The sequence below is a fragment of the Corvus kubaryi genome, unplaced genomic scaffold, assembly GCF_017639235.1.
Source record: "Corvus kubaryi isolate FWS band 111438036 unplaced genomic scaffold, C.kubaryi_AGA036_p1.0 71, whole genome shotgun sequence".
Lineage (NCBI taxonomy): Eukaryota > Metazoa > Chordata > Aves > Passeriformes > Corvidae > Corvus > Corvus kubaryi.
Window position 1 is genome coordinate 10161877 of NW_024582059.1, and position 23416 is coordinate 10185292.

At 35.6% G+C, this 23416-nt stretch overlaps 1 protein-coding gene across 2 annotated transcripts in view; it reads right to left on the bottom strand.

Annotated features, from left to right (window-relative positions):
- Window positions 1–23416, bottom strand: part of FSTL5 (follistatin like 5) — a 278658-nt gene that overhangs the window by 228490 nt on the left and 26752 nt on the right. For both annotated transcript variants that reach the window (XM_042049795.1, XM_042049794.1), the window contains exon 3: window positions 6745–6778. In XM_042049795.1, the coding sequence (XP_041905729.1) occupies window positions 6745–6778 (34 nt within the window). The remainder of the gene's footprint in view (window positions 1–6744; window positions 6779–23416) is intronic.

Genomic DNA, 23416 nt, shown 5'->3' on the forward strand with positions numbered 1-23416 from the left:
GCTGTATTTGTTCCTATTAAGTGTTTGTGCACTACAGAGAACAACTTCATGAATGCCGTGGAACTTACCCTCTCTTGTCAAGTTCACAGTATCTACTTTGAAATAGGTTTAGTAATTTAACAGAATGCAACCTAAATTTTAGGAGGACATGGATGATTTTTTTTAAAAAAACAAGATAGGGCTACCCATCTCTTTTGTTAGCTCAACTGTGCTACTACATGCAGAAATAACCATTGCATTTCCTGTTAGAATAGATATATCATTTTCGAGAAGAGTTCTTGCCTAGAATTTTGACACAGACCATCTTTTTCCCTTCCAAGTTTCTGAATGTCATGAATATTACATATGGGAAGCGAACCAAACTCAGATGTACATTTCCCTGCTGTAAAGAAAATCCAAAAAAGAAATAAATTCTTTGTATGTATAATTCCTAAAGCTGCTATCAAGTCAAACACATCTCACATGAATTTCATCCTTTTATGAATGCAACAGAGCACAGTCGTAGAATATTTTTTGCTTTCATATTTTCTCCACTATCATTATATATACATTATTATATAATGTATAAAGGATCATATATATATACATTATCATATAATATATATTATAATTATATGCAATAAATATCAGTAGTTATCTCTGTAGTCACTATTAGATTAGATGTGCATCCCCTCACACAGTTTTAAATACTGGCAGAAATAATGGATGTGCATTTAAGAAAAAACAAAGATGCATCTGACTATTCCAATTGATTTTTTTGAATATACACTGGAAGCTGTGAATTTTTCTGTAATTTAGAAAAAATTTTTAGTCTCATTCTGACTCTTTTGGTTTTTAGTTACTATCTTTTTAGCATATATATTTTCTCATAGCAAAAATGGACTTGGAAACTTCGCAGCCAAGCAATATAAAGTTGGAAATAACTCCTCTGTGAAAATGCATACATAATTTGTAATAAAACACTCAAGAAATTCTATGTGATGCTGTCTTCCCCTGACACTAACATACTAAAACTGCAGACAATTTTTCACCGGTATGAAATGTAGGTCTAGAATTTAGACTAAGGTAAATGCTGCAATTCTGAAAAATATTTGCACCATGCTGTATTCACTTTTTATTACTTTAGCATTTTTAATTAATTTCTTGACTAAGATAAAGTATGTTTACCTCAAGACAACAACTGGTGAGGCAAACATGTTTGTGCAGTTTATACTGTTTATGTCCATGGCATTACACTGGTAGCAGGTCTGACAAGGTTACTATACAAATACTGTGCTGTATTGACAGATAGATATGAAAGCTGGAATTCTGCACTGTCAAATAATGCTTTGTTTAAAAAAAATAAGAAAACATGTTCATAAAACTGTACATACAGGAGAGACCTTGCTCTTAATGTGTGCTTTCTATGTCTGAGTAATCCCACTGTTATCAAAATATTACCTAGAACTAATATCTGACACTGACTCACACACTTTACTTTCACAAAATGAGCTTCAGGCCTGTTGAAAAATAAACTGTAAGATTAACTGTTACACTAAAATTATTTTCACACATGAAGAAATTTGTTTCTTTTAAATGCATTTCATAATCTGACTCTGAATTGATTCAAATTTAGCGTTGTAATTTCTACAAGTGTTAACCATGCTAAAGCCATTCCAATATAATAATACATAGAGAACACCCCAAAACATTCAGTTAATAACACTATGTCTGTAGTTATTTTGTGAGAAAGGGAAAGGAGAATTATTCAGGTGTAAAACAGAACACCATTTCTTATGGCAATTCTTAAGTAACAAAAGAGATTTTAGTTTCAGTTGACTAGGCCTTGGAGGAGAATGGAACAGGATAAAGGGGATAGTATTTGGCATGCTTAATTCAAAAATCCTCATACCAACTCTTCAAAGTTTATTCAGTCAGGTAAGTTGGAGCATAATGACAAAGAAAAGAACTTCAGAACAAACCCTGTAGGTCAAATTATTTAGCAGTTGCATTTCAATGAAAACAATGATCTTGGACAAACATTTACCAATGTGTTTGCTGCTACACACAGTCTCTAAAATACTACATTTTTTTCTGAAATGTACTGATCCAGTAGAGAAGCTACAGCAGTAGTCAGTTCAGTCCAAGAGGATTGCAGTTCAGATTCTAACCATACACAATTAATACAAGTCTGTTGAAAGAGGAATTAAGAATCATTTGCTTGAGTAGACAAAAGGAATCACTGGATTCATTACAGAATGTAAGGAACTGTATTTTTTGCCACAGTTAATGGTTTTAACATGACAAAGGATGCTGATATCATGTATTCTGCATCAGAACATGCATAGTTTTATCCTTTATCAAAAGTAATAACAGCCATATTGCAGGATGGATCTAACAGTTTGTTCACCCTCTGGCATTTGAGAATATCTCCAGGTACAATTTCATTTTTACAAGTTGTAATTCAAATAAGGCCTTACTGATTTTTCCCCTTAAATTCTTTCCATTTTGAACCTTTTCAAGCTTTTTTTCACTTTCTGTCTTACATTCATCAGTGCACAGGAAAAGATCACACCAGTCTGGGATCCCAAAAAAGGCCACAAGGGTTGTGCAGGTATGCTAACTTTTTAAGGATTAAAGAGTAAGTAAGATACACAAGTGATGCCTATATGATTTCCTCTCTAATTTTGGTAGCTAAAGATTATAAAAGGAACAGATGTTTGTTAATGATATCAGAAGAGTCTCACAGTATGTTCATTATCATAGAGAATTATGTTTTTGAAACTCGTCCGTGAGCCAACAATGGTTTTACATTCAGATTATTAAGGTAAGCAAAAAATGAGAAGTATTGAGTACAACTAGAAACTCAAGCTGTAATTAAAATTATGTCGTTCAAAATTCTCTAAACGGTTTAATTTTGAGTATTAGTGATGTTCAAAGCTCAGATCAGTAGTAGCTAGCAAGCATTTTAAAAGCATCCTATACAGTTGGTACCTAAGTGCACTTCACTAAAATAAAAACCCCTTCAAGTTAATAAAATTAAAATTATTTGCATGCACATTTTGAAGACGCTATTGCAAGTGCCTATTTTCCAAATCTAAGCTGGAGCACCTTTTCTGTCTTTCAAAAGGTGTTCTTTAAGTTGCCAAACTAATAGGCAAAGTTACACAACTAGTGTACACCATCGTATCATTGTTCAACATCAACACAACAACCACCTTACTCTCAGCCTAAATTCAGATTTTTTTTTTCTCTGATTTTCCTGGGGATTTTTAGAAACATATTACACATTGCTTCTCTATACTAAAATAGATTACAAATTCTCAAAAAAGAAAATTATTGTACTGTAATTCAAACTGGGACTGAGCTTAGGAACTGATATGAAATGCTAGCAGTTAATTGAAATATTTTTGTGGCTCGTTATTTCCTGTATGCCAGTGTTTTTTCTGAGAAAAGGAATTGAGATGCCTTTCAAGTCTGGCAAATAGTTGATATGTTTCACTAGACAACCTCCTGGTACTTCAGAAGTAAAAGTTATTCAGAATAATATTGTCAGAAATTATTTCTACTTTAAAGTTTATAATGATCTTTATTAAAAGCACATGAATGTCTCCTAAGTCAAGCATAAGCTGGGAAGAAAATTCTTCCCATTGCTTAAAGTAAGACAATTTCTGATGTTTCCAATTCATCACAAAAAATATCTATTTTATTTTCCACTATAGGTTTGGAATAAAACATTTTTTTGTCTGAAGGAGTTAATACTGGAAAAGAAAGGTAAGGAAGGTCAAATGGGACTTCAAGCCAGCAATTAAAAGTTAGCAAGGCTTAGTTCGTGATCGCCTTGTTATTCCTTTTATATTACAGAAGTGTTACGAAGCTAATTTCATTTGTATTTTGCCCTGTGATAATCATTTTAACACACAAAAGATTCTCAGAAGCATAAGGAAGTTTGCCGACATATACTAAAATTGTAAAATGTTAACATAGTGTTTTACATAAAAGCAGTGCTGCTTTTCTCAAACAGTGTACAAAAAGATCTGTTATCTGTTAAGTAAAACAAGAAAAAGCATATCACAGATCAGAAAGAGATGGGATTAGTGTCAGAACAGGGTGTGTTTGAGTATTGGCTTCTATTCTGGTGTGATTGACTTAGAGGCTGAAAGCAGAAGTAACAGATGGGAAAAACAAGCAGGTCAGAAATGTGTCAGGGAGAAAAAAAACCACTACAGAACAATAAAAACATCCTTACTAAAATAAAAATAGGAATCTGATGTATTTTATAGCAATTTTAAATAAATTGGGTAAAATGAAAAATTACTAGGTATTTATAATATAATTAAAGATACAGAATGGTCCTTCTTACTAATATATTGATCCTGCTTAAGTCAAAAAGCATTTGACTTGAATTCTGCTGTAATATCCTCCCCTCTTAAAAATCCAATCTAATGGAATTATTAACAAAAATTAGATATTGAACTAGTGACATTAACTGAAGTTATGAGGCACAACAGAGACTCCAGCATTTCACTTGGTAAGGATGAGCTGTAATTGTCCTCTGAATTAAGAGGACAACACTGCTTCTGAAAGTGTCAGAACCGTTAAGAAATCACAGAAATTATTTTCTCCTTCTGCCATATGTAGTGGTTGAAATATGCAGAGTGTAAGGAATATTGCTAGAAACTCGTCCTGAGAATTTCAGGAAAATTTACCTATCTCACAAGAACATATGCAGAGCACAAAACATTTAGATATTGCATGTGAACTGCAGTTGCTCACTGACAAAACAAAAATGCTTATGCTGAAACATTAACTTAGTCTTGTTTCATCTGAACCAACCAGTATTTTAAGTAGAAAAAGTTTTAAGATTTTAAATAAAAATATCTTTCTGAAACTTTGCAATTACATGGAAAAAGAACACATGAAAACAAATAAATTTAAAGAATATGAAAACATATTGAACCCCACAAAAAATCCCAATCATAAATCCACATCAAAATAGCATTATGCAATAAAGTATATCTGCAGATACATATATGTTCCAAAGACTACTCTTGAGTATGATTAGTCTTCCAGACCACCAAAATCTTCCAAGTTGAACTGTCAGTTTAGGCAAACATATCTTGCAAGAAGTTTAGTAGGTTAAAAATTTCCTCAAGTGATGTTACAGATACAATCACAACAAATTTTGTGCAGCTGAGCACCAATTTCACTGTATCATATGAGAAAACGGGGATCTCCCTTCAAGTAGAGTTTAATGGGTTCCTTTGGTTGTAGCTGCAGGCACTATTTTATAATCCTTGGAAAATTATTTCTGTGCTTAGTTAACTAAACTAACAGCTAATGAATAAGATGGGCACTCCCATCCAGGTCATTCCTTTGTTCCTACTTTTACTTGTTGGTCACATACATACCATAATGACCACCTGGCAACAGCATGGGGTGGGGTGTGCAAAAAAGACTGTCAAACATCATATATAATGGACATAAAGCATAAAAATCCACAAAGAATGGCCCATTTCAGAGTCCTTCAGTATTCACACATCATTTATTCCTGTAACCTAATCTGAGTTTTCACAGTCTTTTTTGTAATTTGTATTAAGTCAGGAAAGGTTTTTGGACAATACATCATGAATGCACTTACTACATGTAGAGAAGATTCAACTTTATATTGTATTAACTCAGAAAAGAAAATTATAAATCACAAATTGGTTGAAAATGAAGGAGATTTTTTGGTTCAATTATCTTTCCCATGCACACTCCTCAAATGAAGGACCATAGGACATTCAGGTGATGTAAATTATCATATCATCATAAACGATGTAATTGTCCTGACACGGCTCCAATCAACCATCAGCTTTAGTCTGCCTTTAGATGCTTGTGTTTGGCCTCAGTGTGAGAGAAAGAAAGAAAATTGAGATGAATGAGTACTATGATACATAAATAACTGGATTAAGAACAGCTAACTCAGGTGATATGATTACACATTGCTTCATAAGGCAATAAAAAAGATATAGGTTGGTTTGTAGCTTCATTCCCTTGTCTCTTTGCAACATAGAGCTGCTGCTCTTTCTCCTACCCTCCCTTTGTTTTCCTTTTAAAGTATCTCATATCCTATCTCTTTAAACAACTGAAATATCAAGAGAACAATCCTTGCTACTATTGGCAATTCTGCTTTTCATTGCTTGTTTAGCCATTTTTAACCAAGAGATTTGGATGTTCTGTCTCTTAACAGAGAGTTTTGGAAGTCTTAATTTTCTTGACACAAGGCTGTTTTTTTAACCTGGATATTCTATTTCACATAATGCTTAGCCACTGGCACAAAGGTGCAGTGAAAATATAAATTGTAGGCAAAAACCACCCCCAGCAGTCATTTTGCAAGGCAGCCTATTAAGGACATGATTCACTTGTGCACAAATTGGAATTACATCCAGTTTCAGATTTACTGAATGGAAAGGGAGAAGCTAAATTGATGGTACTGATGTTTTATGAAAGCATGATACCCAGCCATAGTCAAGGACACAAACTTAGTGAGAAGCTATCTCCCATCCGGAGTGCAGCAATCAGTGTTGTTCATCTCAGAGTTCCAAAACCAGTACCTAATACATTTCCTTTCTAAATTTCAACCCCTTTCCTGGGTATATTTTTATCATTTCAAATACCAAAATACTCAGTAGACAATCCATCTGGATAGTTTTTACCAATAATGAATGTTGCATTTGTGATAATTATACAAATGCCCACATTTTGAAAATAATTGGCACTTACCTTTATTTCTTGTGCTTTCATGATGCTTTTCCTGCTGCAATTAAGAGCAGAAAAATGTATTAATTGCAGAATTAGTTATCCCAAAAATCATAAAATCATAGACATACAAGATCCAAGTGAGACAGTCTAGTTCCTCCTCCATGCTGCTCCAACATAAAATCAACTGCACTTTGCCTGATGCCTCAAGAGTCCTGTATAACCCATTTTTAAACTCCCCTAGCATTTTTCACCTTTTTTTTTCTCCAACCATGACTGTGATTTAGTGCTGGAACACATTATCCAAGGGGGCCACGCAGTCTCTATCACTTGACCTCTGTCTTGGGAGATGCTCATAATTCAGCTGCACAAGTCCCTGTAAAATTGGGACTTGTCCCCTGATACAATTTTGAAGTATGAAAATTTACTCAAGGTAGTAATCTGTCCCCAAAATTTCAAACTTTGATTTTACGATATTTGCTCAAAAGGATGCTCTTTATTTTGGGTACTGCAATTCTTCAAATATTTGCTGCTATATAAGTTTATGCTAGTAAAAATAGCACTAGGAGTAGGCTAAACGCAAAACACTTCTAAATTTTGTCCCATTACAAGAAAGAATTTTTTCTCATAATTTTAACAAGAAGAGGAAATTATGTAAGTTTTTTTCTTTCATTGCAATTTCTAATGGGCATTTTTAAGCATTTTAGCTTTTGATAACTAAGAGGGTGTACTGGTTACCCTTCAGTAGTTATTGCACTGTTTTATTTTACCTATATACACTAAGGATTTGTTATTATTGTGCTCATAACAGGTTCATTTAGTCTCTAAAGCATCCAGACTGTACACAGGAATCTGTAAAAAGTTAATGCTTCAGCAGCAATTCATACATCTTTTAACAGTATATCTGTTAATATTTTCTAATTCACAGGGACATAGAAATGTCTAGTTACCATTAACTTAAGCACAAGGCCATCTAATCCTCAAACAACTAAAACATATTGTTTCAACTTTTTCTAATTTTCTGAAATAATAAATAATATAGGTACTGATGCAATATTTTTGTTCTTCCCTGCAACCCAATTTTACAAATCTAAGTCAATGACTCTTTTCTTGGCTTTTTTTTCAAACAAGTAATTATGTCAAAACTTCTATGTATCTGGGAAGCATGTTTTCAAGTTTCTCCATGACTACATTAGAAACACTAATAAGAAATTAAAAAAAAAATACAAAATAAAATCCATTATCAGTAAAATGTGATGTACTTGATTGTAAGGCATTTTCTCATACATTTCTAGTATTTCCTAAACACAGTGAATGGTATTTCCTGAAATACTGGATATGGTATGATGTGCTGAATTTACCAGTATCAATTTTCACGCCATTCTGATTTTCATGCTATACTAAAATTAAAGCAATAGTTTTAGTATTGGTTAATTTCTTTCACGTTTCATTTGACACTACAGTCAGCATTTGGTTTAGAGGATCTGTCTAGGTATTTCTTCTAGTCTTCTAGAGGAGAATTTGCTTTTAATTTTCATTTTATGTATCTTTAGAAGTCATGGAGTGATACTTAGCCTTTAATAGGCCAGTGTAAACACAGAAGAATCTTGTTAATGATAAGCAATCTGTGCTTATTAAAATATCAACCAACCACCAAGATTTAGAGTTGTGTTAGCATTCAGATAGCACAATTTACAGGCTCCATGGACACTGTTTCGTTCCACAAAACTCACTAGTCTTTTTTCCCTTCTTTAGTTTCAAATCAGAATAATGGAAATTTTTACCAATAAAGCTGCAATAGATTCTGAAGACTTAATCCAAGAATTGATTACTAGATCAGAGTAGACTTGCAGGAAAGCATTATTAAAAATCAAATACTGGTATCAAAGGAGAAGATAAACACTAATTAGGATGAGAAATACTTATTAGGAAGAAGAGAGTGCAAAAAGTTTGGCAAACTTCAGAGTAGAAACAAAATGATTCAGATAAAATTTTAAAATTTAAAAAAAACATGTTGGGGTTTTTTTAATGGAATGTGTTAAGATTTCAAGGAAAGGAGGCATTAACGGAAAATGTCTTTTCAGACCTCATCTCTTCTAATATCTTTATTTTCTTTAATTTCAGCTGAAGATTTTTGAGCAAATTTTCATGACTTAGTTTTCCTCAAAATAATCAAATTTTAATTTTAAGCTGCCATTCAAACTAGACAGAAAAAACTTTCTTAGCAGATCATAGAACAACCTCGGTATGATATTCCTTGGGCCAAGCAAGATGCTTGCTAGCAGTGAAGAGCATCCACATAAAAAGAAAAGTCTCTATGCCTCAAGTTATTTCAAAATTAACCAGTGATTAGACAGGGTGTAGCATCTCTGAACTCAGAAATTAGCTTCCTGCCTAGAGAAACCTTGCTAGATTTGACTTTTCAACAGAAATAACAGAGTTAAAAAATGCAGACAAATTTATACTGAGGCTGAATTAAATACAGATTCCTCCTTAATACTGAAAGATAAATTACGTGAAATATTTGCTGTAGAAAATCACTAAGAAGCAATGAATTATGCTAGTGAGACAGTGTTACAAGCACCTATAACTTAGGAAAATTAATTTCAGATGCTCAGGGAAATAGGAACTGCTCATCCTGCTGGGAAACAGACAAAAAAATAAACAAAAATTTCATGGTCCTGGAATGTGAGAGTGGTAAATGAACTTTTGAAACTTTAGGTAAACAAATGTTCATAGTGACATTTATTTCCACCTGCATTTGTGTAGTTTGCTAGGCTGTCAGTGCTAGTTGGACTGAAAATAACAAAATTCTACCCATATACTATTAGAAAGTGTGTAAAAGTGCAAGCATTGTGGTAGTAAGTAAAATGTACTTCTGTATGAACACTTGTGTGGAGGACATCAGAAACCCACTATTGCACATATTTCTGTTGTTTTTCTCCTGTAATTGCATTATGATACATAAACAGAATATTTTCACCTAACATGTTAACAATCAAAGAAATTATATGCAAATAAATAAATAAACAAATAAATCTATACCTATATATAAATAAAACTGGAATGATTACATGAACTGCACTACTATATTGGTACCTACTGATATCAGCCATCTGTAAGCAGAACCAACATGAACCAAACATTTTGTATTCCAGGATATTTTTATCAGCTTCAATATAGCAAAACACTTTTGAATTTAGCACTTTCCAAACGAATTAATCAGACAGGTTGCATGGCATTTTATGGGCTTATGTTGCATTACAGTGTATCGGCCTGGTGAAATGGATCGATGCAGAACATATTAAAACTCTAAAGAAACCTTTCCTGTATGCCCAAAAGGCTGAATTTAAAGTAAACTTTCCAAAGTACACTCCATGGAAGTGGAGACAATGATTTTCTGTTATGTTTGTGAACTAAAAAAAGATCACAGATGGTTTACCATACAAATCATTATTGTTACAAATCATACGTTATAAACTATTTGCAATATAAATTAAATGAGGCTCTGCAAAGAAACTCATTTAAATACACAGAAATGCTTTTCTAAAGTATGAAAGGTCCTTTTCTAGTGCTATTTTCTTTTTTGTCTTAATACATAAACACTATCAACATCTCTTAAAACATCCCAGCATTTTGACATCATCATCAGTCAGAAATGCCATGTTTGCTAAATGAGGCTGGCATACTATCAAGTCTTATTTAGAAGGGCTTCATATTAGCAATAAGGGGTGTAGAGAAGGACAGTGAAAGGGACTCTTAAATTGCAGTGATTCCCAAGAAGGTACAAAGCTATTTATAGGAAAGACCAGAGCTGATCTGTAAAAGTAATTGACATTCTAGGACTAAGACAATACATCAACTATTTAAGAAACAGTAAAGCCTATTTCTTAGCTCCATTTAAATATGTATCTTGTGAATTTTCCCTTTTTGAAAGAAAATTAGTGTTTGTAAACCTTGGATGTTGCACATAGAAACATTCTGACTTCCACTTAATTCTGTGTTCTTTAAAAGAGAAACTACATGACCGTATTGCATCTAGAACCTCACTTATCATTGTGCCTGAATCATCTGCTGAGGATCTGGGTATGTGTCTGCCAGAGTGGGCTACTGATAAAGAAGATGAGCCCTATTTTGTCTTTGGAAAACTCAGACAAAGCCTCCTTTGCTATGCTGGTTCTATTTAAAAAGTAGCTGCCGAATTAATCAAATTCCTAGAATAAACAAAGTACTAATTAGTGTAAAGCATATGGTAGATTGTCCTTGACATGTGGCAAAAATTTAAATAATTTAATAAACATAAACCATTAATTACAGAAGCTGATGAAAAAGGGAGTGCAAAGTTATTTGCTTTTTTTACATTTTTTAATGAAAAGTTATCATTAGTCATATAATAGAATATAGTGAAAATGCAGAAAATCAGTTTTGTGTTCATTATCTTTAAGGCTAATTCTGCATTGGGGTACTATATCGCAAATAATAATAGTAATTATTATTATTATTATAATTATAATAATAATGGAATAATTGTTATTAAAGAAAATATTTCATTAAGAGAGGAAACAAAATAGTTACTATTGTTAAAACTTGTACAAGCTATAGTAGCTGAATTAACAATATATTCACTTAAATTAATATAGCAACTTTAATTACAAGAAATGTGAATTACAAATGTACAGAAACTTTTTATTCATGGGTGAAATAGCAGCATGGTTACAGCCAGGGAGTACAAGCACACATACTGCACAAAGCAATCTGGTATACTATTCTCAGACCCAATTTGATCAATGACGTTAGGCTGAAGATTTGTGTTTCAAAGAAGTTTTACAGAATCAAACTTCAGCAGAGTCTTAGCAACTGCAGTACAATTGCAATTTAAACTAAAAATGCATGCAAAGCAGAAGCAATGACATTTACATTTGTAAAGCTATTCTGTTAAGCAGCAGTAAGCAATGCCTTGCTTCCTATGGTAAGGAAGAAAGAATGTGCAAAAAGTGAACCATTTTCCTCTTGCTCTTGTCAGAACACTATTTACTGCAGAAAGCTTTTTAGTTCAGTGTTTGCAGCAGGATTCCTGAACTGGTATTCTGCATACACAGCCCAGTCTTCTTAGAGATTGCCACCATTTATAGCAGCAAATTCTGAGAAAATAATATGCCACAGGTTATTCTTGTATTGATTAAGGCATCACATGAATATAAGATTGTGTGAAGGAAACAAGATGTGAAGCAAGGTTGCTAGGCAAAAATAAGGTAATATATTAAGCTGTTGAAGTTTTCAGAATTAATGGCATTCCCAGGAATATTGCTAAATATTAGTCTTAATATTACAGTATTACAATATTACAGGCCTGGGGAGAAAAAATGATGAAGTCTTGAATTCGTGAATCTGTATGAAAGCAACCCAACAGTATTTGGGGAGCCTGGATACAAGAGTGAAATATTTGTCATAAAAACCAAAACTGCGGTGATGCGATGTTTTTATTGTATTTTGTATGTTCTTTGTACCCTAAGGGCTCATCCCTATCTTCCCTACTTCCACTCCCGGTTGATCTGTCCCAGATCCAAGCCGCTCCCCCAGTGCTCCCAAAAATGGTTATCCCCTCCCCTTGTTCTGGCTCCTTCCCTATCAATTACCCAAACCCCTCCCGGAGTTCTGGACTGTTCTGTGCCTATCACCAAAGCCCTCCCTAATTACCCTTATATGGTCCCTGTCAATCCCCCGAGACCCTGCCCCCTCGGATACCTCCCCTCTTGGAAATCCCCTAAACCTCGATGCCCCATTGGGGCATGTGACCCCTTTCCCTCCACCTCTCGAGACTATTGGTCCGCGTGAATGTCTATCCCTGTCCACATCCCTCCCCCAAAGACCCCTATTGGCCCCCTGTCAGGCCGTCCCCATTGTAACACCTCCCTTTATAAGTTGTTGGACGGATCCGATCTGTGCTTGTGCTCCTTGGACTCCGTTTGGGCAGTAAATCTGAAACTGTATCCAAAGGCAAGCCTCCCCGTAACTTTTTATCTTTCCCTTCGTCAAGGGCTGCTGACTGCTACAGTGCCTGGAGCCTTTGCTCCCCTGGGTAGAGCAGAGGCTTCAGAGGAGCAGCCTTAAAGCTCCATGCCTCCAGCTGCTCCCCATTCCTGCCGCACACCGCTGGAACCAGCCTGGGCAGTGGACAGCAGCGGTCACTGCGACACAAAACCAAACCAGCCACAGAGATGGGAAGGGTGAACTGTGAAATACGCCAATTTGGTTCTTGCTTTGCTGATTTAGATCCCTGAGGAACATGAAGAACAATCACGGTAGACCCAGGAAGCTGAGTTTGAAGCAGTTGTTCTCTGTGTGCAGATTACAATCCCTTGAAAGCAAAGGGGAAGCACAGCAGAAATAAAGACCTGAAAAAGTTCAACATCATCTTGTCTATGTCTACATACTCTGAAGGAAAACTATCTCTAGACCAGGCTTCAACAAAGTGTGTGATTTCTAGGGACGAAAAGTGGACAGAAGAAGTTCTACACAAAGATCCACAGGTTTTTTTCAATTCAGGCCTGTCTGACATACAAGTAAATAACCTAGATGTTTGCAAAGGCATGTATTATTCTTAAAGGCAGCTTTTGTGCTCAAGGTGAAACAGTTCTGGGCTAAAGTTACTGTCTAAATTCCAGTGTTCTTCAGTACCAACTGAATTTAAGCAGATTCCTGCTAGCAACACAGTAACACTGTTTATACCTCATGTATGCACCATATATTGCATTCTACAAAACAACATTTCTTTTTTAAAATAGGCAGAGTCAGTCAGATTAGTACCTTTTCAAAGCAACAATTCCTTCTGGCAGGATTGTTCATGATTCACATAGACACATTTCCAAAGCAATGCTGCCTAGTGTAAAAAGACCTGCTTGCATCAGGCTGCAGATAGCTCCCAAGACAAATAAGCACCCTATAGGACCTCTAATCCCTGATTATTCTTGCAGTTGAAAGGCAGCTGAGAAGTAGTTTTGGGGTTTATATTTAAATTCAAGGATTCTTATTTCACTAAATCATTGGGGTTTAACAGTACTATAAATTTGTTGTTGTTGTTATTTTTGTTTGTTGGGGTTTTTTTGTTTGTTTCCAGTGTAAGAGCTTGTCCAAGAGGAACCCTAATGATTCTACAGGCCAAATGAAACTGTAGTGAACTATGGGGAATTATAAGGAAGTACATGAATAATGACTTAACAAAAGTAATTACTATTTGTGCATATTTTGCATTAAACTTCATATGCTCAGACACTCAGTGCAGTATTACTTTCCCATGCACAGACAGCATAAGATGTATTTTCTTCAAGACTACCAAGAACGAAATGCAATTACACAGGACAGTTGGTGAGGTGCTACAGATGAATTTACTTATTTGATGTAGCTCAGAAGCTAATCATATTCAGTGTAAATATACATTTATTTTGCAATTATCTGAGAACACTCTAGATGTGAATAGGCAAAGAAGGGGGAAGAGATCTCCAAGAAGCAACACTTTAGCATACTGAATTATCCCTGGAAATTCTAGGATACAGTATTTAATGGGTATTCTATTATCTTCCCCCTTACATCAGTACCTAAAGCTCCAGGTACCCTCACAATAACTGAACAGTAGTATATTTCCTGACAATATACTGCTAGTTAAAAAAAAAAGCAAGCCAGTACAGAGGGATCTTAGCCACAGAATTCCAAATGACATTAATGGCAGTAATTTGCCTACAATCCCTATTCGTTTTTCTTTTTAAATTTCAGAGATGGTTTTAAGTGTAATTTTCTAAAACCACATAACGTATTTTGCTTTTTATTATTCAGTCTGTCTGAAGCTCACTCAGATCTTATTTTTCCTCTTAGCAGATTTTTGTACAGATAGATGAAAATCTGCAGGAAGAATGACAATTAGAGGGTATAGACATGAGAGCATAAACATCAATTACCTTCTTATAATCCAGGAATGCAAGTAGTATTTAGTCTGCACTAAGACATAATTACGGGTAAAATTGTAGTCTTTCTACAAGTATTGATTAAAACCAGTATGCTGAGGCATTGCTAGGAATAACAGGTTCTTTCTACCATTCATTTTATAAGGGCAGATAAAGTAGTGTAGCAAAGCAAAAGGAAAGTTCAGGATATGAATATTAATCAATTGCACCTGCCCTTTTGTAAAGTGTTAAACTCTGTATTTGAGGAACACATTCATTTAAACCAGAGATCTGATGAAAGGTTATATCATGTTACCCACCGTGTGACATTTAGGAAACTAGAAAGTAAAATTAGGATTGTATTTTCCTCTACTGAATCTTAGAAAATTCAGGATTAACTCAGTATTTGATTGGTGAATTTCAATTTATTTTTCAAAATGAATTATGAAGTGCAGCTATATACTCTGCAGATACACTAACAATTGGTTACAGTTTTCCTACTGTGTAGTAGGCAATGCACTGTAAAGTTTTGAGTTACTTTCTCTTGGCATTCGTGCTGGAAACAATTAGCTTGAAAAAAAGAGTTCACAGAGAGCTGAAATAACAATCCAGTAAATAGCTGAAGTTCTAATCTAATTGATAACACTGGAGTTTTAATTATAGTAGTTCCTTTTATATATATATATGAAGACATCTATTTTTCTTCCCTGCCTTAGACTGATACAAGCAAACACCAATAAAATAGAGTTTGTTAGGAATAGTAAACTACAAATAATGTCTTGCAAATATTTCCTTGTACCAAACCAATCACTTTGATTGTGTTCCATCTAATGATAGAGTAGGTCCCAAGAAGCAGTCACTGGCAAAACAAGACAGATGTATCCAAATGGTAAGCTCTGTACTTTGCTAATAATAATCCATCAAAAATTTTTTTTGAAAATATGAAGATATAGAAAATATTTGAAGATTCAGTAAATTCTTTGAAAGGTATGTTTCACTATGCCCCACTTAGAGGAGGAATGAAGGAATAATGAAATAAATAGGTGACCTTTATATGGAAAGTCAGACTGACCAATACAATGGTTTCTCAGACCTTTATAAAAATGCCACAAACTATGTGTTGCAGTGGGATTAGTCTTTTACAGTTTTGGGGATCATCTGCTTGCAATACAGTAGTTACTGTTAATTTCAGAATTGTAGCATCAAATTATGTAATACCAAATAATGACACATATACCAACAAATTGAATACATTCCATTAAGATGATGTAATATTAGTGATTTGTTACTTGCATTGATGTACGACAATAATCCACAGGTAATAATAATAGAAAGCAATGGCATTTAGTGAAATGAAATAGTGAAATGAAAATTCCACTGATGCCTCAAGAGAGTGATAGGCCTTACTTGTCCCCAGAAAATAGACTTGAGTTATAAGCTGCTTATTAGAGTTACATAACCAAAGTTATAAGCAATACAATAAACAAATGACTAATAATTTTTCTTAGGTTTGTTTTCATTGGAAGAAGGGGCCCAGAATAAGCTTGTTAGATTTTTCTTACTTCTTACTTCAAATAATATTTTGTTAGAATGCATTGGGCAAGGGGATTCAATTTCATGAAGTTGTTTGATAGAATTAACAATGAACATTAAGCAGATGCTATTAACATTATGCAATGTTACAGAAATATTTATAGCTATTAAACTCACTTCACATGAACATACTGTTCATACACTGCATTGTTTATACATTGCATTAATTTATATAAATAGTATAAATGCAGTTGAGTGTAGTTAACCAAGTACATTAAATGGAAACTTTCAGGTTTTTTCCAATTTTTTAAAAGATACGGCAGATAAAACAAAAATCTCTTACTCATCTCTTGCATCTCATGAGACCCCACCTCAAGTTCTGTGTTCAGCTCCGGGATCCCCAGCATACGTACATGGAGCTGCTGGAGTGAGTTCGGGAGAGGCCCACAAAGATGCTCAGAGGACTGACGCACCTCTCCCATGAAGTCAGGCTGAGACTTGGGGTTCTTCAGCCCACAGAAAAATCTTTCAGATACCTTCAAGGCCAAACCATTCTATGATTCTGTGAGCAATTTTAATGAAGTCAAATAGCAACATTTTTGTATTAGTAAAGTTTGGGAGAGCTTTGTTTTGAATGTTATGTTTTAGGCATAAAGCTTCTGTGTTCTTAACACTATGGTTATTTAACCATAGCTGTAGCAATGCATAACAATAAGAACAAAGATGTAACTAGACATCTTTTAATTAGGCTGTTATTAAGCTCTCCATTTTCTTTGTGTCAGGCCCAAGCACAGAAACCAAAACCTTTAATGCTTTCAATGGGTATTCTATCCTTTAGCCTCATCTTTTGAAAGGAGACTGGGGTTTTTAGTTGTTTTAACTAATGCTGTTGTTTGGGTTTTCTTCATAATGGAAAATAAATCTGAAACTGAAAGACATCACATTCCCTTAGCTCATGGTTGAAGGGATTTGAGAATTCTGATGGGTGTAGTGTTCTTGCCTGGTATGATTTACCATGGAATCAGTTATCAGGAACAAATACAGTGCCCTGAGCTGGACTACGTATATGATCCCACCAGCAATTATAAAAAAGAAAAAAATAACATGTCATAACAACTACTGTAATCTAGCAGTCACCTTACCCAGAACTGAAGGCATTTTAAGGTAAAAATAGCCTATTTCAGTAAGTTCACAAGGTAAGAGGACTTTCTTACTGTTATTTTGATCTATAAACAATGGAGATGAAGTCACAGAGTTTTCCAGTTACAAAATTCTCAAAAGGAAAGGCTGCTGAAGAAAGCCAAATTGAATACACCTAAACCTAATATACGTAAACACAGATCAATGCTTCTTACCATGGCTCCTTGCAAAGATTTCAAATGAAAAAATTTAAACTGTTCACAAAAAAAAAAGCTAAAAAATTTCTTAGATATTGTGATAGCAAATATTTGTACTGCAAGATAACAAAAGTCATGTTCACATGAAGTACAGATGGGTTGTTCAACCTGACATCTTGGTAACACAAAATCAGAACAGTGGCTACTGTAAAAGAAAAAAATAAAAAGGTACAGTAGTATATCATTAAATACTACTTTATCTAAAAAATACCAGATTTGTGCTCCCACTGCATATCACACACCCAGTAAAATTATCACAGTTCAAAATGACAACTGAAAACATAGTTAGAAAAAAGTAAGCAATGAAGAAGAGTTAAAACTAGTGATGTATTTTCCCACTACTAAAAGGAGACAATTTATTCTGAACTTGTTTTTCTACCACACAAAGTATAGGAATAAAAGTATTAAAGATGTTTTAAAATATGGATATTGAAAAGAAACATGGATGCAAGACCTAACATTTAGCCAACCTAATTGATGCCAATTTAAGAGGAATCTAACAGTGCACAAATATTTTGATTTGATTGTATAATAAAGCCCAGTGTAACAAAGAGTTTTCTTTCTTTCTTTTATTGCTGTATACCAATGCTACATTCCCTCAGCTGGGAATACATCACCCTATAGATGCACAGTATACTAATGTTTAAAATTGTAATGGGTTGACACTGGCTGGATGGCAGCACCCACCAAAGCTGCTCTATCACTCCCCTCCACAAGTGGACAGCGGGGAGAAAATATAATGAAAGGTTCATGAGTTAAGGACGGGGAGAGGTCACTCACCAAATACTGGTACAGGTATAACAGAATTAGAGATATTAACTGAATTTACTTCTAAGAAAATCAGAGCAGTATAATGAGAAGTAAAATAAGACCTTAAAAACACCTTCCCCCACTCTTCCCTCCTTCCCAAGTTCTACCTCTTCCACTGCAGCAGCACAGGGAGATGGGGAATGAGGGTTTTGGCCAGTCCATCACACACTGTTCCTGCCATTGCTCACAGAGAGGAGCCCTTCCCCTGCTCTAGTATGGGGTCCCTCCCCTGGGAGACAGTGCTTCAATGAAGTTCTCCAACCTGAATCCATCCCTTCTGCAACAGTTCTCCTCATAATGCTGCTGTTGTAACATGGGTCACTCTTCCACAGGGTGCAGTCCGTCAGGCACTGCCTGCTCCAACGTGGGTTCCCCATGGGGTCACAAGTCCCACCAGGAAACCTATTCCAGCATGGGCTCCTCTCTCCATGGGCCTGCAGGTCCCTGCCAGCCTCCTTTCAGGCATCCACCTGATTGGGTGTGGGTCTCCTTCATGGGCTGCAGGTGGATCTCTGCATCCTCATGGTCCTCCATGGGGTCACGGCTGCTTCACCATGGTCTGCACCACAGGCTGAAGGAGAATCGCTGCTAGGGCACCGGGAACACCTCCTCCCTCTCCTTCTGATCAGACACTGGTGTCTGCAGAGCTGTTCCTCTCACATATTCTCTCCCCACTGTTCACTTAATCCAGTTATATCTGCACAATAACTTTTCTTCCTTCTTGAATATGTTATCACAGGGGTTACCGCCATTTCTGATTGGCTCAGCCTTGGCCAGCAGTGGGTCTGTCCTGGACCCGGCTGGCACTGGCTGGGATCATGAAGGAAGCCTCTGGCAGCTTCTCACAGAAGCCATCCCTGCAGCCCCGCTGCTATGAAGACCAGGTCAAGCTAACCCAACACAAAAGCAAATGCTTAAACTACATAATTATTTTCATTTAAAACCAGAATTTAAATAGCTAATTAGAATCAGAGGTGAAAAATAAACCATAAGCTAAGCTGATCATTATTTAGTTAAAAATTAAAAAAAAAAAAGTCTGGGGTACAGCCCAGTTTGTCTACATACCAAGAAAACTATTATACACCATGTTTATTATTTAATATAAGTTTAATATAAGTTTTATTTTGATTTTTACTTATTACTTCTCACATTATAAGCATTTTCTATGCTATAGGATGTTACTTTCATTTTAACAAACCAAGATAATAAAGGTTAAGATAGACAATAAAAGTCTACATCTTCTAGGTAATAAATATAGGTATTAAATCCATGAGGAAAATGCCTGAGAAAAAGAAGCAATGGAAAAGAATAAAATAAAGCATTTCTCTGATAGGAAAAAAAAATAAAGAGATGGAATTAAATTACAAAGTAGTCTTGAGGACCTGAAGAGCAAGAGGCAACAAGGAAGCCATGGAAAAGAGCCAGATCTCATAAACACACAGTTCAAGTATCTGGCCTCTTTCATGATCTTAGAAATACAAACTGCACAAATTTAAACAGGAGAAAATCACCTCAAGTAATATCTCAAACAAATCTCTCTTGGCTTTGTTTTGCTATTACTGCAATTGCAATTTGTGAGGACAATTTGCTATCATAATAGAATATGAAAAAACACGCTTATCAAGAATCTGAAATGATAGCTGATATACATTGGGTTTGCACTGAATCCCAAACACCAGAAAGGTAAAAAACCATTTCTTATCTATTCCCAGGATAACTGGAAATCCTCTTCCTAGGATTCAACCTGAGAAGGCCAAGCTGACTACTGAAGAAGGTAATTACATTGCCTCCCTATACCACCATGTTATGTTTTATCCTTTGTTGTCAACCCGGAAAGGGAAATTAAAAAAACAATGTTAATCAAAAGGTAGATCATACATGTGAATTTCATCATCCCTCAAAATATTTGGTTGAGATTAATCTTTTCCACAGTGATGATGTTCAGTAACAGGAACAAAAAAGATAGGCACATCAAGAGGTTCAGCCCAATAGTTAAGATGCACCTTTGCTCCCTGACTGGCCCTCTTGATCTGACTACAAGTTTATACAAGTTTATAGACAGGCATTGCTAATAAGTATCAGCAGGCATCTTGAAAGCAGGGATCAGCCTTGCCTTAATTCCAGACTTTGATACTCCACCCTCCAGTTACTGACTAGCTGGAAGAAGGATTATAGAAGAAATTTCACAGGGAGAATTTAGAAGCAACTTTCATAAAATGTAAAAAATGCTTTGAGCATGTAGTGAGACACAGCAAAAATAAAATGTTTAATTGATATTAGCTTGTTAATGCACAATGATTGTAATGGGATTTAAAGAAAAAAAATTACCCATGTCTTTTTAATGCTACTGCCCACAGGAAAAATCAGATTAGAATGCAGAATTCCCTCCCTCTCCTGAGAAAAGGAAAATAAAATTAAACAAACAAACAAACAAAAAACCAAAGACTTCTTGACTACACTTACAGATTAAAAAACTAAAACTGAGTCTTGCTACTTCTAATCCTGGAATTTGCATAGGACATAGATACTGTGCTCACAGAACCTCAGAAGGAAGAAAATTCTCATGTTACTTTAGAGCTGAGAGAAGCACTGATGTGACCAGGAAAAGTTCTGTTCTTATTCCTCAGAATTCACTGCTCATCTTCAATAGATTTTTTCCCTTCTCTCTCCCTAGGACAGAGGATTTTAGAGGATCCCATTTTATGACTTCTCAGATCCTGCAAGCAAACAGATTTTCCAGATAGACACGGTGAACTATAAATCTCAGGTTGTCTAGAGACCAGACAACACAGGGAAAGCCCAGGCTAGTTTTGAATCCTGGAATACTACTTTCTATGCATTTCTTTCTTGGCCATGACACTCTAAATGACAATAAAATTATTGAGCACTCAGCCCATTTATATTTTACAGGCGTTTCAGTGCTGTTAGTTGAGGGAGAACATTTTATAAGTTTTGGGCAAAAACCTAAAAGTAATACATGGGGTTTTTTCTGTGCTTTGTGCTTATGTATTCAAATTTGCTTTTAATAACCTGGGACAGAAACTTAGGTTTTTCTCTTGCTTTAATTCAGACAAACTCTGATTAAACACTTCCAAACTGGATCTAATGTTAATGTAACCTAAACCCCTCTAAACTGACCTAGTCCTGAGCCCTAATTTAATGTGAATCAGGGTTGAACTGATGAATTTAGCAGCAAACAGCAACAGTAGGAAGGGAAGGAGAGAAGAAAAAGGGACAGAGGCAGGTTTTTTACAGGAAGTTAAAAGCAGTATTTTAGTCTGGAGAAACATCACAGACAACAGTGAGGGCTGCACATCTGAGTCACTTCCCCTTAGCCCTTTGGTAAAACAAGACAAAACCAGGACAAGGCTGGAAAGAAGTTTGAATCAACAGATCAGTAGAAGCCAGTGAAAGCTGGCACATCCCCTTTGCTGTAACCTCTGTGCACTCCCGCTCAGCTGGACAACAGAAGCTCTTTTCTGACGGAGCATCCTGCACGGGCCCAGACACAGGCCAAGGCTAAGGCTGAGGCTCAGGCTGAACTCTGACTTCCCGGGATTCTCCCCTCTCTCTGTTCCCAGGTTCCCCCGAGCCCAGCCCTGCCTATGCTGTCGGTGCAGTGGTTGCTCTCAGTGAGCGCTTAGCCCTGAATTTTGGGAACATGATTGTCCTAACCTCGAAAGTTCAAAATTGGGCCTAAGTAAAAGGAGTCCAGGGGACAAGGACTAAATTACACCTTCACCAACTGTCCCTTTAGACTAAAACTGAACTGCTCCCCACCCGTGATGAGATCATTAACAACGAGGCACTGTCACCAGTATTATTCCCTGCTAAACCATGTGAATCACCTGGCTTGCCAAGGTGGGTTGTGTGTGCATGTGTTAGATATGCAGAGTTGGCATGCCCTGGAGTATACATATGGATGTACAGGCTATATTCCATATTTCTTAGCGTCTGACAGAGAATTGGCAGCCAACAGTTGCCATTCTGTTGGCTGCCGCCTGCCTGTTTATACCTGGAAATCTCAGAGCATACAGTCTTTCACTGAAGACATTGCATAAACATTGGTCTCTGTCAAAGGCATACAAATTACAAGAAGAAAATTCATTAGGATGCTAAAAATACTTCCTAGCAATATCAGGTGGGAACCTAGGTATTAACAAATTGCTCACAATACTTCAGCAGCAATGCAAGAAGACTCCCAAATGGAAAGTACCTTACAAACTCTTCCAGTGTTATGACAAATGAAGAACCAAGGATTACCTGGCTGAACAAGAAATTCACATGCTGTTCAGACACAGCCTGGTACTTTTCAGCATAACCACATAAATGTAAGCCGTGGCAGTTAAACAAGGGTAGGGGACTGGAAACAAAACTTTGAGGAGTGCTTTGTAATATTCTTTCTCAGTTCTGGTTCAAGAGAACTCATCTCTTCCTGGTTTTGAATAGTTCATATATAAACAATGCAGTCAAACATTTGATCTTCATTGCCATTAAAATGGCCATGATAATGAGCATTACTATAATTATGTATTATAATGAAATACAGAATCAAAGAATGTTAGGACGTTTGGAAGTCACCTTGTTATATCTTCCTGCTCAAGCATGGTCACCTGCAACAGGTTGTCCCAGACCACGTGCAGACAGTTTTTAAATGTCTGCAAAGATGAAGACTTAACAAGCACTCTGGGCAATCTGTTCCAGTGCTGAGTCACCCTCAAAGTAAAATAATGCTTCCTTATGCATAATTTTTTTCCCTATTTGTAAAGTTTTTTTCCATAGCAATGCTATTCTTACGCTTTCAGATAATCATATATATAGATTAAATTCCTACTTGTAATTTCTATGCATGAGAAGCTGAAATCATTTATAATCCCTTTTAAAACAACAAAAGCTTTATGATATGAATGCCTGTTTTCACCACAAACACAATCATTATTTCAAGAGAGTACCTAAGTACCAACAGGATTGTTTTTCCCTGCATGTTGACATTTAAGGTTGCTCTCGTTGGACTATTGT